Here is a 14,795-nt window from a genome sequence, read left to right as displayed (position 1 = left end):
TTCCCAATGAGACATGAAATGACTAAAGACATGGCTGACCACTTAATCACTGAATGCAAGAAACATCTATCTATAATCATTTTTCTAAGCTGCTTCCACATTCTTGATTACCTAAAACCACCAGTTAAATATTTGTCCTAACTAAGAATAGTAGCACTTATCCATAATTCTAACATTCAGAAGCTAAAGCAAGATGATCATGAGTTTGGTGTCAATTTTGCTTATATAGCAAGTTCCAAGACATCCTGGGCTGCATAGCAAAACCCTGTCTTTAAATCAATCAATCAATCAATCAATAAAACAAATTTGTAGGTTCTTAGCCACTACATTTTGAACTTTGTTACACAGAAATAGCTGACTAATACATTTGACTTGCTAGTAGAAGTATCAGAATGAGTCAAATATTTGATGAATAGTGATATAAACTTTTGTTTATTGACAGGTTAAAATGGTACATTAACAGAACCTTATTTAATAGAGAAATAACAACATCAACATGGATATGATTATCAGCTAACACACTGGAGATATTAATTCTTCTGGGTTGTTCTTTGGCAATGTAATTCAAAGCTACAAACTGGCTGATGGTAGGATGAGAATAATTAGTCTTTTATGGATGGATGGATGGATAGATGGATGGATGGATGGATGGATGGATGGATGGATGTGTGGATGATGTAACAAAATCAATAATACATTTTAACAAAGAAATCAGAATATTTTTCCAGTGATAAAAGATCTCTGTACGATTCCTATTCCCAAGGACTGTGTTCAAAAGGGAACTGGACATGTCAATTATCTAATGAATGGGACTCCAAATTTTCCTTCAGCTTGTCTCCTATGTGACTTTGTAGAGTGATAGCAGCAAGATTTAGAAGGTAGAGATTGATTTGACAATTGTTAAGAGTCTAACATTTAAACTTGGACCTCTTTTTATTGTATTTGGGGCTAAACTCAATGGATTACATGTGGTAGGCCAGTATTCTGAGATATATCCACACCTGCAGCTAGCAGTGGATATCAAATTACAGTGCTACAGTGTCTCTTTTAAAAAATTACCCAGGTATGTTTCACCATCTTTAAGGGATATGGTTACTGCTATCAGTTGGTTAATGTTTGTCTTCTGCTTGATGTGGGAAGTCCATGACAAATACTCTCTTCCCTGGATGTGTATAAGACAGAGATCCAGTCAAAGAAGGAATAAGAGAAAGTCAAAATGCCAGTGAGGCACGTAATTGTTTAACTCCTTATGGAATGGGTGCTTTGACTTTCTAGAGAGAAATAAATCACTTAAGCAGAAGGTAGGTGTAAATCACAGCCCTAAAGCCTGGCTGGTTTTGTCAATCTGGCAGTTCAGTGTCAGAGCAAAGGACATTCCCAGCACCTGAGAAAAGAATTGAGAAAATGTGAGATCTTCATAAGAGAAAGCACCTCTCCCACAGTTCTGGATTTTGCTAACATAGAAAAGCAAGATTTCCATCACACTGTGAGCATTCTCTAAGTACTACTCCCCACTACATATTTTCTCTCTTTAAATTAAAGAATAACATTAGAAAGAAAATGGGGACAATTGTAATATGATAGAAAAGTAGCTCTTGAAAACATTTTTTTATCTTTTAAGAAGTCAGAAACTTAGCTACATAATCAAGCTACCCTCAGAGAACAGTGCAAGAAAAATAAGTCAACTCTGCCAAAACCAAAGTTTCCCTTGCTTTCATCTTCCTTTTATTCCTTAACTAAGTCTTAACTAATATTGAATATGCCCAATGTTCGGGTAGAAAATAATGTTATGAATGTCATACCCAAAACAAGACAAAATTTGCCTCTCATTAGTCAAACCAGGTGCAAGCACAAAGGGAAAATAAGTCTAATTTCCATCATCACTTTCTTCTTAACATAGAAGGTAAAATTTTTAAGTGAGCTGTTTTATCTTAATAATTTCCAGACCAGCTAAGTTACTGACTAAAGTGGATACTGCTTGGCACTCTTAATTTATCTGTGAATCATTCATATCTCTAAGAGATACATTGACTTGAATATATATATACAATTTGTTACAGGAATATATATTTTTCTGGATGCATTTAGTTGAATTAATAATATAATCATTTGTACCTTGGCTAGAGAAACTCATAAACAATATGATATTTATTGCCTCATTCTTCTTCCTTAGTGCTTTTCTAAGACTTTAACTAAGTTAATCCTTACAGGGATCCTGGGATTAAGCTCTTACCTGTATCACACATACGCAGATGGTAACGATTCCAATATACAAGAAATTGGAGTGAAACCACTCCTGTCCTTTTTTATAACAACCCTGGGGGGAGGGAATCACATGCATTAATGACACTATTCAATATGTCAACCTAATCAAGATGCCGATGTTATGTTTTTATGTTTTTATTTGCCTACTTGTTTAAAGAAACAGACATAAAGTAGAGAACATTAAGTTAATGACATTTCTCCTGATATTATCAGTATACTCGTACCTAACACAGTACTCCTCCCTCCTAATCAAGTTAAACTAGCCCTCAGAGATAAGTCAGAAACACATGTACTTACATCCTTTGAACACTCAGTGCTTATATTAGATTAATATACAGGATTATAGGTTCTGTCATCTTTGTTTGGATCAAGATACATCTCAATATAGCTTCAATAGCCAGAATCATAACTCTACAAAATTCTGGAATTGTTGACTGTGGCTTGTCATGTTTCTCCAGCCCCTACCACCACCAGCCCAAACCCGTAGGCCCAAACACCTCTATAGATTTCCAAACAGGAAAAGGAAACATGGAATCAAGACAACATTTACTTAGTTTACTTGGTTTACTGGAAAATGACTGTTTTCTTCTCCATGAAGAGAGACCCAAAATTGGATTGACATGTTCCTAAGTTTTTGGAAGCTTCTAGAGTTATTGGGAGGGGAACTGTCTTTCTGCACTTTCTTGTTGTTGTTGGTAGTGGTGGTGGTGGTGTTCAAATTTCCCTGTTTCTTGGTGGAAGGTTTAAGTGCCTTCTGGAACACTTTCTGGTGTAATTAATAATTTTTTGCCCTATGCTGAGGGCTCTTTTATTAGGTTTCTAGGCTGATTTTTCCCTCCACCATTTTGGGGAAATGACCAGAGCCTTGCATCATCTTGAATTATAGTTGTTCTTAGATTAACCAACAAGAGGATTTGAATCATTTTCCTTAAAAGAGATCATTTTATTTCAGAAATTCTTCCTGATTCTGAGTAGCTCTTAAACTATAAATTAATAATTTGAACAAAGAAACCAGTAACAAGAAAATTGTCAGCAAAATTACCTGAACATCTGCACCTGATGGGCAGGAAGATGGTGGACCACTGATCCAATCACTTGAGCCATTTACACCACAACACTGCAGCTGGAAGCCAAGTCCCCCAAACATAATGATTAGGAAATCGACAAAGAAAAAAAAATTTAAAAACTAGACACTATACAAAAGAGTATGCTTATCATTCAGCACTGACTCCAGGGAAGAAAATTCAGAATTGGTCTCCTGCTGTAGACTCTTTGGAACTAAATGTTCATAAATCTGCTATACCATTTTATTCACAAAAGACCTCTAGAAAGTTCAGAGGACACTCTCCATTTATATATTTTACCTACAAGTACTTTCTACACAGAGAACTAACCTAACTAAACTATAATAAAGCACAGAACTAAACCTTATTACATTGATTCTTGAGACTTTTGAATAACAGGATAATTAGATACCTGCTTAGGTAAGAAAACAGGACGTACTAGCTGTGGTGGTATTACATATTGGAGAAACATATGATTCAGGTATACCACTCTTGGACATACACTCAAAAGATGCTATATCCACTAAAGAGATGCTGGCTCATCCACTTTTATTGCTACTCTATTCACAGTAGCCAAAAAACATAAACTACCAAATGTTCCACAACTGATAAAATGGAAATTAAAAATGTAATATACTTACACAATGGAATATGATTCCTTTCTTAAGAAAAATTAAATTAAGAATATTTCAGGTAAATGGATGGAGGTGGAAACAATCATCCTGAGGAATGTAAACTAGACTTAGACATATATGTGGATGCTAGCCTTGAATATTTAGGTTATTTGTTGAAATTGGAATATAGATAGGGATCAGGAAACTAAAGAGGGGAATGGGGGTAATCTCTGGAAAGAGAGAATAGAGTTCTGTCATATAGAGAAAAGTGGAATGGGAATAGTTAAGTGGGATTGGAGGGAAGAATAAGAGATAAAATATTGGAAGGGGTGAATAACAATAAAGAGCTTATGAAAAAAACATGTGGAAACATACTACTGTAAAAGTTTCCATATAGATATTAAGAAATGTAATGGGGTCACCCTATAACTGGGCAATAATGCTACTACTACCACACAGACTGACCAAGAAAGCCTTTGTTGGAATTGTTGGCCATTGAGATCTTTAGCTGAATCCAACACATATGTGAATCATAGAACATAGAGAAATCAAGCTGGATTGATTTGGTAGTTTAATTCCTAGTGGCTAGATTTCATAGTGCTGAAAGGTTCTGTGTAAGCTACCAGAGGAGAAAACTAATCCAGTATCTTATTGAGTTGTGGGCCCTGACAGCTATAATAATAATCACACTGGGAATATATTATCACTAAAGCTATCATGTTGTTTGTATGAACTAATAACTTTCTGCTTGGATTTAAGGCATCTTACATAAGTTAGGATACATACCTGGAATCACTTTAGGAGCCATGAATCTATGACTAAGTAGATTATATAACCCCTTGGGGAGAACCTACTAGTATTATTTTGCTAAATGGGCATATTATCAAATCAGTTTTTAATGACTGATTACTGTATTCAGAATGAATATCATTCAACCATCAACAAGGAAGCTTTTTTTTAGTAGATGGCAATTAACACAGAGACCCACAACTGGTCAAGGTACAGAGAATAAGAGGTAATGGGGTACTCATCACCAAACTGGACATCTATATTACACCATCTCCTCCCAAGGTTGAGGATTCATGTGGAAGAGTGAGCAGAAAGGTTTAAAAGCCAGAAGTGGTGCATGGCTATAAGGAAACAGTATTTTGTGGAAACAACAGTGCAGTTTCACATAGGAACTCACAGCAATTGTGTCAGCATTAACGAAACCAGAACACGCATGAAAAGTAGAATGGGCAGGAAGTTCCACCCTAGCTGGAGTTATTGGCAATTGAATGCTGCTGGAAGAAAGAGATTCTGCTTTCTTTAAGGATACAACCACAGGCATGTGAACTATACTCCTGGAGATGACATTATTAAAAGGTAGATAGGCAGGATTAACTGGTCTCAGTGTGTTTATGAATAAAATGAGGATACAAATTTGAATGAATATAAAATTGGTGTGGATCTGGGAGGAGATGAAGGGTGAATATAATCAGAATACAATGTATGAAATTCTCAAGGGAAGAGTGCAAACTAACACACAAAGACAGACCTATCAGAATCACACAAGAATTTTCAACAAAGACTATGAAAGTCAGAAGAGACTGGTCAGATGTCATTCGGACTCTAAGAGAACACAAATGCCAGTCTAGGCTACTATATCCAGCAAAACTCTCAAACAACATAGATGAAGAAACCAAAATATTCTGGAACAAAACCAAATTCAAACAGTATCTATCTACCAATCCAGACCTACAGAGAATCCTAGAAGGAAACACCCAATAAAAGGAAGATATTTCCACCAACAAAAAGACAAGGTATTAAACATCTCACAACAAACCCAAAAGGAGAGAACCACAAGTACATAAAGCTACCTACAAAAACAAATATAACAGGAACCAACAGTCATCTGTTTTAATATCTCTCAATATTAACAGACTCAACTCACCTATAAAAATAAATATGCTAACAGATTGAATATGAAAACAAGATCCAGAATTTTGCTGCATACAAGAAACACACCTCAATAACAAAGACAGAGACTATCTCAGAGTAAAAGGATGGAAAAGGATCTTCCAAGCAAATGGTCCCAAGATACAAGCTGGAGTTGCAATCTCAATATCCAATAAAATAGACTGTCAACAAAAAGTTATCAAGCATGATAAGAAAGAACACTTCATATTCATCAAAGGAAAAGTTCACCAAGAGAAAGTCTCAATTCTGAACATCTATGCCCCAAATGCAAGGGGACCCACATTCATAAAAGAAACTTTACTAAAGCTCAAAACACACACTGAACCCCACAAAATAATAGTGGGAGACTTCAACACCTCACTCTAACCAATGGACTGGTCATTGAAACAGAAATAGTGAAACTAAGAGAGGTTATGAACCAAATGGACTTAATAGATATCTACAAAACATTTTACCATAAAACAAAAGAATACACCTTCTTTTCAGAACCTCATGGTACTTTTTCCAAAAGCAATCATAAAATTGGTCACAAAACAACCTTCAACCAATACATGAAGATTAAAATAATCCCATGCATCTTATCAGACCACCAGGGCCAAAAGCTGGTCTTCAATAACAACAAATGCAACAGAAACCTCACATACATATGAAAACTGAACAACTCTCTACTCAATGATAATTGGGTCAGGGGTGAATAAAGAAAGAAATAAAAGATTTCCTAGAATTGAATGAAAATGTTGACACACCATACCCGAACTTATAGGACAGAATGAAAGCAGTGCTAAGAGGAAAATTCATAGCAAGAAGTGCACTGGTCAAGAAACAGGAGAGATCTTATACTAACAACCTAACAGCATACCTGAGAGCTCTAGAAAAAGAAGCAAACTCACCCAAGAGGAGTAAACAGCAGGAAATAGTCAAACTCAGGCCTGAAATCAACCAAAGAGAAACAAAGAGAACAGTACAAAGAATCAGCAAAATGAAAAGCTGGTTCTTTGAGAGAATCAACAAGATAGGTAAACCTCTAGCCAACTGACTAAAGGGGCCAGAGGCAGCATCCAAATTAACAAAAACAGAAATGAAAAGGAAGATATAACAGAAATGGAGGAAATTCAAAAAATCATCAGATCCTATTACAAAGGCCTATACTCAACAAAACTGGAAAATCTAGATGAAATGGATGGTTTTCTAGACAGATACCACATACCAAAGTTAAATCAAGAGTAGGTAAACATTCTGAACAGGTGCATATCACATAAGGAATAGAAGAAGTCATTTAAAAACCTCCCAAACAAAAAAAAAGTCCAGGGCCATATGGATTTAGTTCAGAATTCTACTAGACCTTCAAAGAAGACCTGATACCAATATTTCTCAAAATATTCCATAAAATAGAAACAGAAGGAACACTACCTAATTCATTCAATGAAGCAACAATTACTCAGACACCTAAATCACACAAGGACCCTACCAAAACAGAGAACTTCAGACCAAACTCGCTTATGAATATCAATGCAGAAATACTCAATAAAATTCTTGCCATTATCCAGCACCAATAGGAGTAAAAGCCCTTGTTCCTGTGAAGTCTCATTTCCCCAATGTAGAGTAATGGCAGGGTGCTGAGGTTAGAGTAGGTGGGTGGGAGTAGTAACATCCAAGAATATAAAGTATATAAAATATCCAAGAAAAATAAAATTTAATGAAAAAATTCTTGCAAACTGAATCAAAGAACACGTCAAAATCATCATTCACCACAATCAAGTAGGCTTCACCCCAGGGATGCATGGTTGGTTCAATATACAAAAATCTATTAATGTAATCTACCATATAAACAAACTCAAAGAAAAAAAATCACCTTATCATCTCCTTAGATGCAGAAAAAGTATTTGACAAAATACAACACCCTTTCATGTTGAAAGTTTTGGAAAGATCAGGAATTCAAGGCCCATAGCTATACATAATGAAAGCAATTTACTGCAAACCAACAGCCAATATCAAATTAAGTTCTTCAAAGACAAGGAAAGAGCAATTCTCAAGTTCATCTGGAAAGGGGGAAAAAACCAGAATAGCGAAAACAATAAAAGAGCAGTTGGGGGAAATCACTATCCCCAACCTCAAGCTCTGCTACAGAGCAATAGTGATAAAACTGCATGGTACTGGTACAGAGACAGACAGGTTGATCAATGGAATAGAATTGAAGATACAGAAATAAAACCACACATTTCTGCATGCTTGATTTTTGACAAAGAAGCCAAAAATATACAATGGAAAAAAGAAAGCATCTTCAATAAATGGTGCCAGTCTAACTGGATGTCTGTATGTAGAAAAATGAAAATAGACCCATATTTGTCACCATGCACAAAGCTCAAGTGCAAGTGGATCGAGGACCTCAACATAAAACCAGATAAACTGAATCTAATAGAAGAGAAAGTGAGGAAGAGCCTTGAAGTCATTGACACGGGGGAAATTTCCTATACAGAACACAATGGCCCACACTCTAAGATCAAGACTTAATAAATGGGACCTCATGAAACTGGAATGCTTTGTAAGGCAAAGCATATAGTCAGTAAGACAAATCAGCAACTTACAGGTTGGGAAAAAATCTTCACTAACACCACATCTGATAAAGGGCTAGTATCTAAAATATATAAAGAACTCAAGAAGAAACAAACAAACTAATCAAAAACTGGGATATAGAACTAAGCCAAGAATTCAAAACAGAAATCTCAAATGGCTGAGAAGCACCTAAAGGAATGTTCTAAGTCCTAAGTTATCAGAGAAATGTAAATCAAAACGACCCTGAGATTCCATCTTATATCAGTCAGAATGGCTAAGATTAAAACCTCAGGTGATAATACACGTTGGTAAGGATGTGGAGAAAGAAGAACACTCCTCCATTGCTGATGGGACTGAAAACTGGTACAATCACTCTGGAAATCAATTTGGAGGTTCCTCAGAAAATTAGAAATAGAACTACCTAAAGATCCAAAAATGCCGCTCTTGGGAATGTACCCAAAAATGCCCCACCATGCCACAGGGACACGTGTTCCACTATGTTCATAGCAGCCTTATTTGTGACAGCCAGAAGCTGTAAACATGGGTCAGATGACCCATGACAGAAGAATAGATACAGAAAATGTGGTTCATTACACAATGAAATACTACAACTCAGCTCTTAAGATTTAGGACATCCTGAGTTTTGTAGGCAAATGGATGGAACTAGCAAATGTCATCCTGAGTGAGGTAACTTAGACCCCAAAGAACATGCATGGTGTGTTCTCACTAATAAGTGGATATTAGCCCCCCAAAAAGTACAGAATACCCAAGATAGAGTCTATATAACTCAAAAAGATCACCAAGCTAAATAGACCAAGTGAGGATTCCTCATCCCCTCTTGGGAGGGAGAAGAAATCAAACACAATGGGGAGGGAGGGAGGCACAGGGAAGGGAAAGCAGATGGGGTTGAAAGAAGAGGGGGACATGATCTGGTATTGGGTGGAGCAAAAGACTGAAGCCCTAAGGGCCAGCAGAAAGAATGGAAACAGACGACCTCTGAAGGGAGGATGTTGGGAGAACCTCCCCAGAATATACCAGGGACCTGGGAAGACTCTCAGGACTCAAAGGGTGGACCTTAGATAAAATTCCCTACAGTGTGAATAATAAATGTTGAGCCCACCTCCATCAGAAAAATGGGGCATCAAGTGAAGGATGAGGTTGCTCTCCCACAGCCAATGCTCTGACCCATAATTCTTCCTTTCTGGAAGAAATGCAGGGATGGAAATGGAGAAGAGCCTGAGGAAAAGAAGGTCCAGCGACAGGCCCAAAGTGGGTTCCAGCTCAAGGGGAGGCCACAGGACCTAACACCATTACTAAGGCTATGGGGATTTCACAAAAAGGGACCTATCATGACTGCTCTCCAAAAGACCTAACAAGCAGCTGAATGAGTCAAATGCAGATACGTACACCCAAACAGTGAACAGAAGCTGCCGTCTCTTCTGTTGAATTAGGGGAAATCTAGCGGAAGCTGAGGAGGAGGCCCACCATGTAAGAGGACCTGCAGTCTCAATTAACCTAGACTCCCAAGTTCTCTCAGACACTGAATCACCAACCAGACAACATACACCAGCTAAGATGAGGCCCCCAAACCATACAGAGCAGAGGGCTCTCAGGTCTGGGCTCAGTCAGAGAAGATGCACCTAACCCTCAAGAGAATGGAGGCCCCAGGAAGTTTAGAGGTCTGGTGGGGTGGGATGTAGGAACATTCTCTGGAGACAGGGGGTGGGGGAAGAGGTATGGGATATTGAACAGTTGGAGTGTGGAGCAGGAGGGGAATAAAATCTGGAGTATAAAAATAAAATTTTTTAAAATTATATAAAATTCTCAATAAAAAGTACAATTTTAAAAGAAGAGGTAGGAGGAAAGAGTGAGACTGCATCAAGCCTTCAGATTCACAGTACTTTTGGGAAACAGATTTGCTGACATCAAATTACCTATGTGTATAAACCACCCAGATACAGAAAGTGGTAGAATATATAGCACATATGACTTAATTTTTCTTTGCTTACGCATATCATAGACTGGGACAGTGTTAAAGAATAAAAGAAATTTTGAGACACATTGTTCAAATGTGATATTTGGACCACTTTTAGATCTTAATTTGTTCAAATCAGTTGAATTTTTTGAGAAAATTAGAATAATTGGAATATACAGTGTTATTGATATTTGAGGATTTATATGTAGGCGTATGTATGTGTATGTGTATGTGTGTGTGTACGTGAGTGTGTGTGTGTGTGTGTGTGTGTGTACATGTGTGTGTGTGTGACTGTATGTTCACTACATGTACTTAGGAGCATGTGGAAGCCAGAAAGGGGCTTCAGATCATTTGGAATTGGAGTTCCAAAGAAAGTTGTGAACAACCATGTATGTGCTCTAACAAAATCCAGATCTTCTGGCAAAGCAATAAGTGCTCTTAACCACTGGACCAGACTCTTAGTGGGTGAGATAATAAAAGGTTCAATATTTTATTTGCTTTAGAATATTTTAGAAAAAATGTCTAGGGGATTAAATGAGGTGATAGTGACTAAGTCAATGTGAAGCTGGTGACATGTATCAAGGATTTATTTTGTTTTATTTTTCATTTTGTTGTGTTTGAACTTTAAAAGGGACTTGGAATCTGAATTGAAACAAATGAGGAGTTTGAACTCTATAAAGGTTGTTACTTTCCCAAGTTCCCCTGTTTTTGTTTATATGTTGTAATTTCTTATGCTTTTATTATCTACTGCATATTAATCTATCATGGGAAATGTTGATACCTTTTGAGGCATAGAACATGCCTGTGCTTTGCTCTCTAGCTCTTGCTCATTACTTAACATTCTTAGGCATAAATGCAGAGTTAGGAGGACCCAGCTATACCACTCCTGGGCATATACCCAAATGATGCTCCAACATACAATAAAGACACATGCTCCACTGTGTTCATAGAAGGCTTATTTATAATAGCCAGAAGCTGAAAAGAACCCAGATGTCCTTCAACAGAGGAATGGATACAGAAAATGTGGTACATCTACACAATGGAGTACTACTCAGCTATCAAAAACAATATCATGAAATTCATAAGCAAATGGATTGAACTATAAAATATCATCCTGAGTGAGGAAACCCAATCACAAAACACACACACACACACACACACACACACACTCACACACTCACACACACACACACAAGGCATGCACTCACTGATAAGTGGATATTAGCCCAAAAGCTCAAATTACCCAAGATACAATCCACGTGAAGCTAAAGAAGGACAACCAAAGTGCAGATTGTTCAGTCCTCCTTAAAAGGGGAACAAAAACACTCATAGGAGGGGATATGGAGACAAAGTTTGGAGCAGAACCTGAAAGAATGACCATTCAGAGCCTGCTCCACCGGGGGATGCAGCCCATATACATACAGACACCAAACCCAGACAATATTGATGAAGCCAAGAAGCGTATCCTGACAGAAGCCTCCTGACAGGCTCAGCCAGAGTGTGACAAATACAGAGGCAAATGCTAGCAGCAAACCATTGAACTGAGAGCAGGTTCCTCATTGGAGGAATTGAACAAAGAATTGAAGGAGCTGAAGGAACTTGCAATCCCATAAGAACAACTATACAAATCAACCAGAGCTCCCAGGGACTAAACCACTTCCCAAATACTACACATGGACAGATCCATGGCTCCAGCTGCATATGTAGCAGAGGATGGCCTTGTTGGGCACCAATGGGAGGAGAAGCCCTTGGTCCTGCCAAGGCTGGGACCTCCCAGTGTAAGGGAATGTCAGGGTGGGGAGGCAGGAAGGGAGGTTGTTGGGGATGAGAGCACCCTTATAGAATAAGGGGAGGGAGATGGGATAGAGGGCTTATGGACAGGAAATGGAGAAAGGGAATAGCATTTGAAATGTAAATAAAAATATCAAATAAAAGAAGAATGCAGAGTTTGTATATGTTCATGGGTATGGGAGAAGCTTGGGGAATGTGACACTAGAGGACTAGGTAAAAAAAATAATTTTGGTGAATTGGAGATTTAAAAGAAGTTTCTTCTATTTTGCCACTATTTTGATAAAATTTTGGAGAGTAGGTAACCATTCCAATATGATTTATTTAGATCTTATTTTTATCCTATTAGGGCTAAAGAAATGATTTTATGTGACTTGGTAAAGAATGAAATAGAAAGCAGAAATTTTTGTAACAATTGGATTAACTCCTATACCCTACTGCCTCTGAGAGCAAAGACATTTCTTTGGACTTTAGAACTAAAGATCATAGAGTTTGAATCCTTTAGGAAAGAGACATTTGTTTCCAGGGTCTAGTCTGAGTTCAGACTGACTCTGAGCAAGATTCTTTATGTACTTACTTGTGACTGGATGAAGTCCCATGCCATCCTGGTGCTGTTGTCAGAGTGATAATGTTGGATGCTGTCATTCAGGCCCTCAGCCACTAACGTGTTGATCTGTGACAAATCGTGTTGCACCGGAGAAGACATAGTAAAAACAAGATGGATTCAAGAAATAAGAAATTTCTAGTAGACCAGTTGATGCCCCACTCCTATGCTATGAAAGTGAGGTGTGAGAGACTATAAAGGAAAAAGTTGAAGCCTATATGATTATCTAAGTAAGATATACATAATGGACTTTTATCCTTCCAGAACTATAGTTTTAAAAAGAAGAACGTTACAACCAAAGTCAAGGCCATACCTTACTAAGAAGACTGGCAGGAACGCAGAAAAGTAGGCAAAAAGAAGACAAGCTTGCTTCATCTTCTCTAGTTATCTTTCAAGGTATCATTCAAATACAATCTTCATGACTTTTTTTCTCTAAATTGCAGTTGATCTCTCATTCTCTTACTTCATTTGTATGACTTAGTACTAATTTTGTTTTACTGACACTGTGTAGTCCCCTTCTCAGCAATAAGAGAGTAGACCATGTTTTCATAACTTACCTTTTTTTCATACACAAAGAGCAGGATGGCCAAGGTCACCTCAGCAAGGAGAATAATCAGCAGCAGAACAAAGAACTGTGATAAAGGAGAGAAATTATCAGAACGTGGATTCTGCTCTGAACTACCCCTCTCTGCTTTGGGAGCAAACAGATCTACAAATGTGTGTGCATGTACACAGACTCACACACATACACACACACAGACACACACACAGACACACACACATATTCACACACATATACACACATTCACACACATACACACACACACAGACACACACACATACACACAGACACACACACACACACACACACACACAAAATTATGTATAGGAACTGAACTTCTGCCTCCTCGGGGCTTAAGTCCTCTCTTGTTTGATGAGGAATATGTGTTCATTTAGTACAGCTGAACTCCATAGGGAAGATAAGGTACCCTTTGACTTTGTTCTAACATTTTTGAATCAGTGTTTTAGTATCAGCCCAGTGAAACAGTAGAGCAAAAAAAAAATGAGGAAACTAAAATATGTATTTGGGTCCTGGTCCCATAACTTAGATCAAGTCTAGCTCAAGATAGAGTATGGGCAGTGATGTAGCTTAGAAAAATATTTGTACAGAGGAAGGAAAGAAGGACTCTAATTATAGTTCTAAGTCATTTTGCTTTCAAATTTAGAATTTTAACCCATGTATGATATTTTCACATGCAAAACTTTTTACAATCTCACTGTTCATCTTTTTAAAAAACTTAAACACCATTTTGACTTCTTAAGTCATTTCTTCTGTCCCTGATATCACCTATCATTTGCTATCTATCTGAAAACTATTTGATAATAGAGACTTCTTTTAAAAATTATTGTTGGGGCTGGGGATTTAGCTCAGCGGTAGAGCGCTTACCTAGGAAGCGCAAGGCCCTGGGTTCGGTCCCCAGCTCCGAAAAAAAAGAACCAAAAAAAAAAAATTATTGTTATTACTATTGTTGATCTTGACTCTTGTTTAAGTGTTGATCTACAAGAGAAAATTGATCATATGACTTAAGAGATAAGCAAAGTGGAAACACATAAGAATGGAGGCATTGTTTTCCAACCTCTGTCTTTAGTACACTAGAAAATGTGAGTCTCTTCTACTCCTATGATAGTAGGAAAAAATCTAAGCCTTATAATACTCCTCAGGCTGGTTATTTGACAGATAACTGCTGCAAACTTTTTCCATTTTCAGAAGTCAAGGACTTCAGACAAGATCCTTGCCTTAATTGGGTCACTGCTACTATAAAGGCTACTTTGTGCATGAATTCAGGAAGAGTTCTATGCCATTGTGGGAGGGGGGTCACCATGGTAAAAATAACCCACTGATTCTTTTTCATTAGTTAATTACTAAGTGTCAGACCCTGAAGTATGTTCTTACATGAGAATTTATGCAGAAA

The 14,795-nt window shown here is 37.4% G+C and overlaps 1 protein-coding gene across 2 annotated transcripts in view; it reads right to left on the bottom strand.

Annotated features, from left to right (window-relative positions):
* Positions 1 to 404: 404 nt before the first annotated feature.
* Cd53 (CD53 molecule) overlaps positions 405 to 14,795 on the bottom strand; it is a 143,622-nt gene continuing 129,231 nt past the window's right edge. For both annotated transcript variants that reach the window (XM_032897535.1, XM_032897534.1), the window contains 5 exons: positions 13,380 to 13,454; positions 12,796 to 12,891; positions 3,308 to 3,388; positions 2,234 to 2,317; positions 405 to 1,384 (listed from right to left, as the gene is read on the bottom strand). In XM_032897535.1, the coding sequence (XP_032753426.1) occupies positions 1,313 to 1,384; positions 2,234 to 2,317; positions 3,308 to 3,388; positions 12,796 to 12,891; positions 13,380 to 13,454 (408 nt within the window). In that variant the 3' untranslated portion in view covers positions 405 to 1,312. The remainder of the gene's footprint in view (positions 1,385 to 2,233; positions 2,318 to 3,307; positions 3,389 to 12,795; positions 12,892 to 13,379; positions 13,455 to 14,795) is intronic.

This window comes from Rattus rattus, chromosome 3, assembly GCF_011064425.1.
Source record: "Rattus rattus isolate New Zealand chromosome 3, Rrattus_CSIRO_v1, whole genome shotgun sequence".
NCBI classification, from domain to species: domain Eukaryota; kingdom Metazoa; phylum Chordata; class Mammalia; order Rodentia; family Muridae; genus Rattus; species Rattus rattus.
The sequence above is the reverse complement of the archived record's forward strand: the minus strand, read 5'-3'. Positions and strand labels throughout refer to the sequence as shown.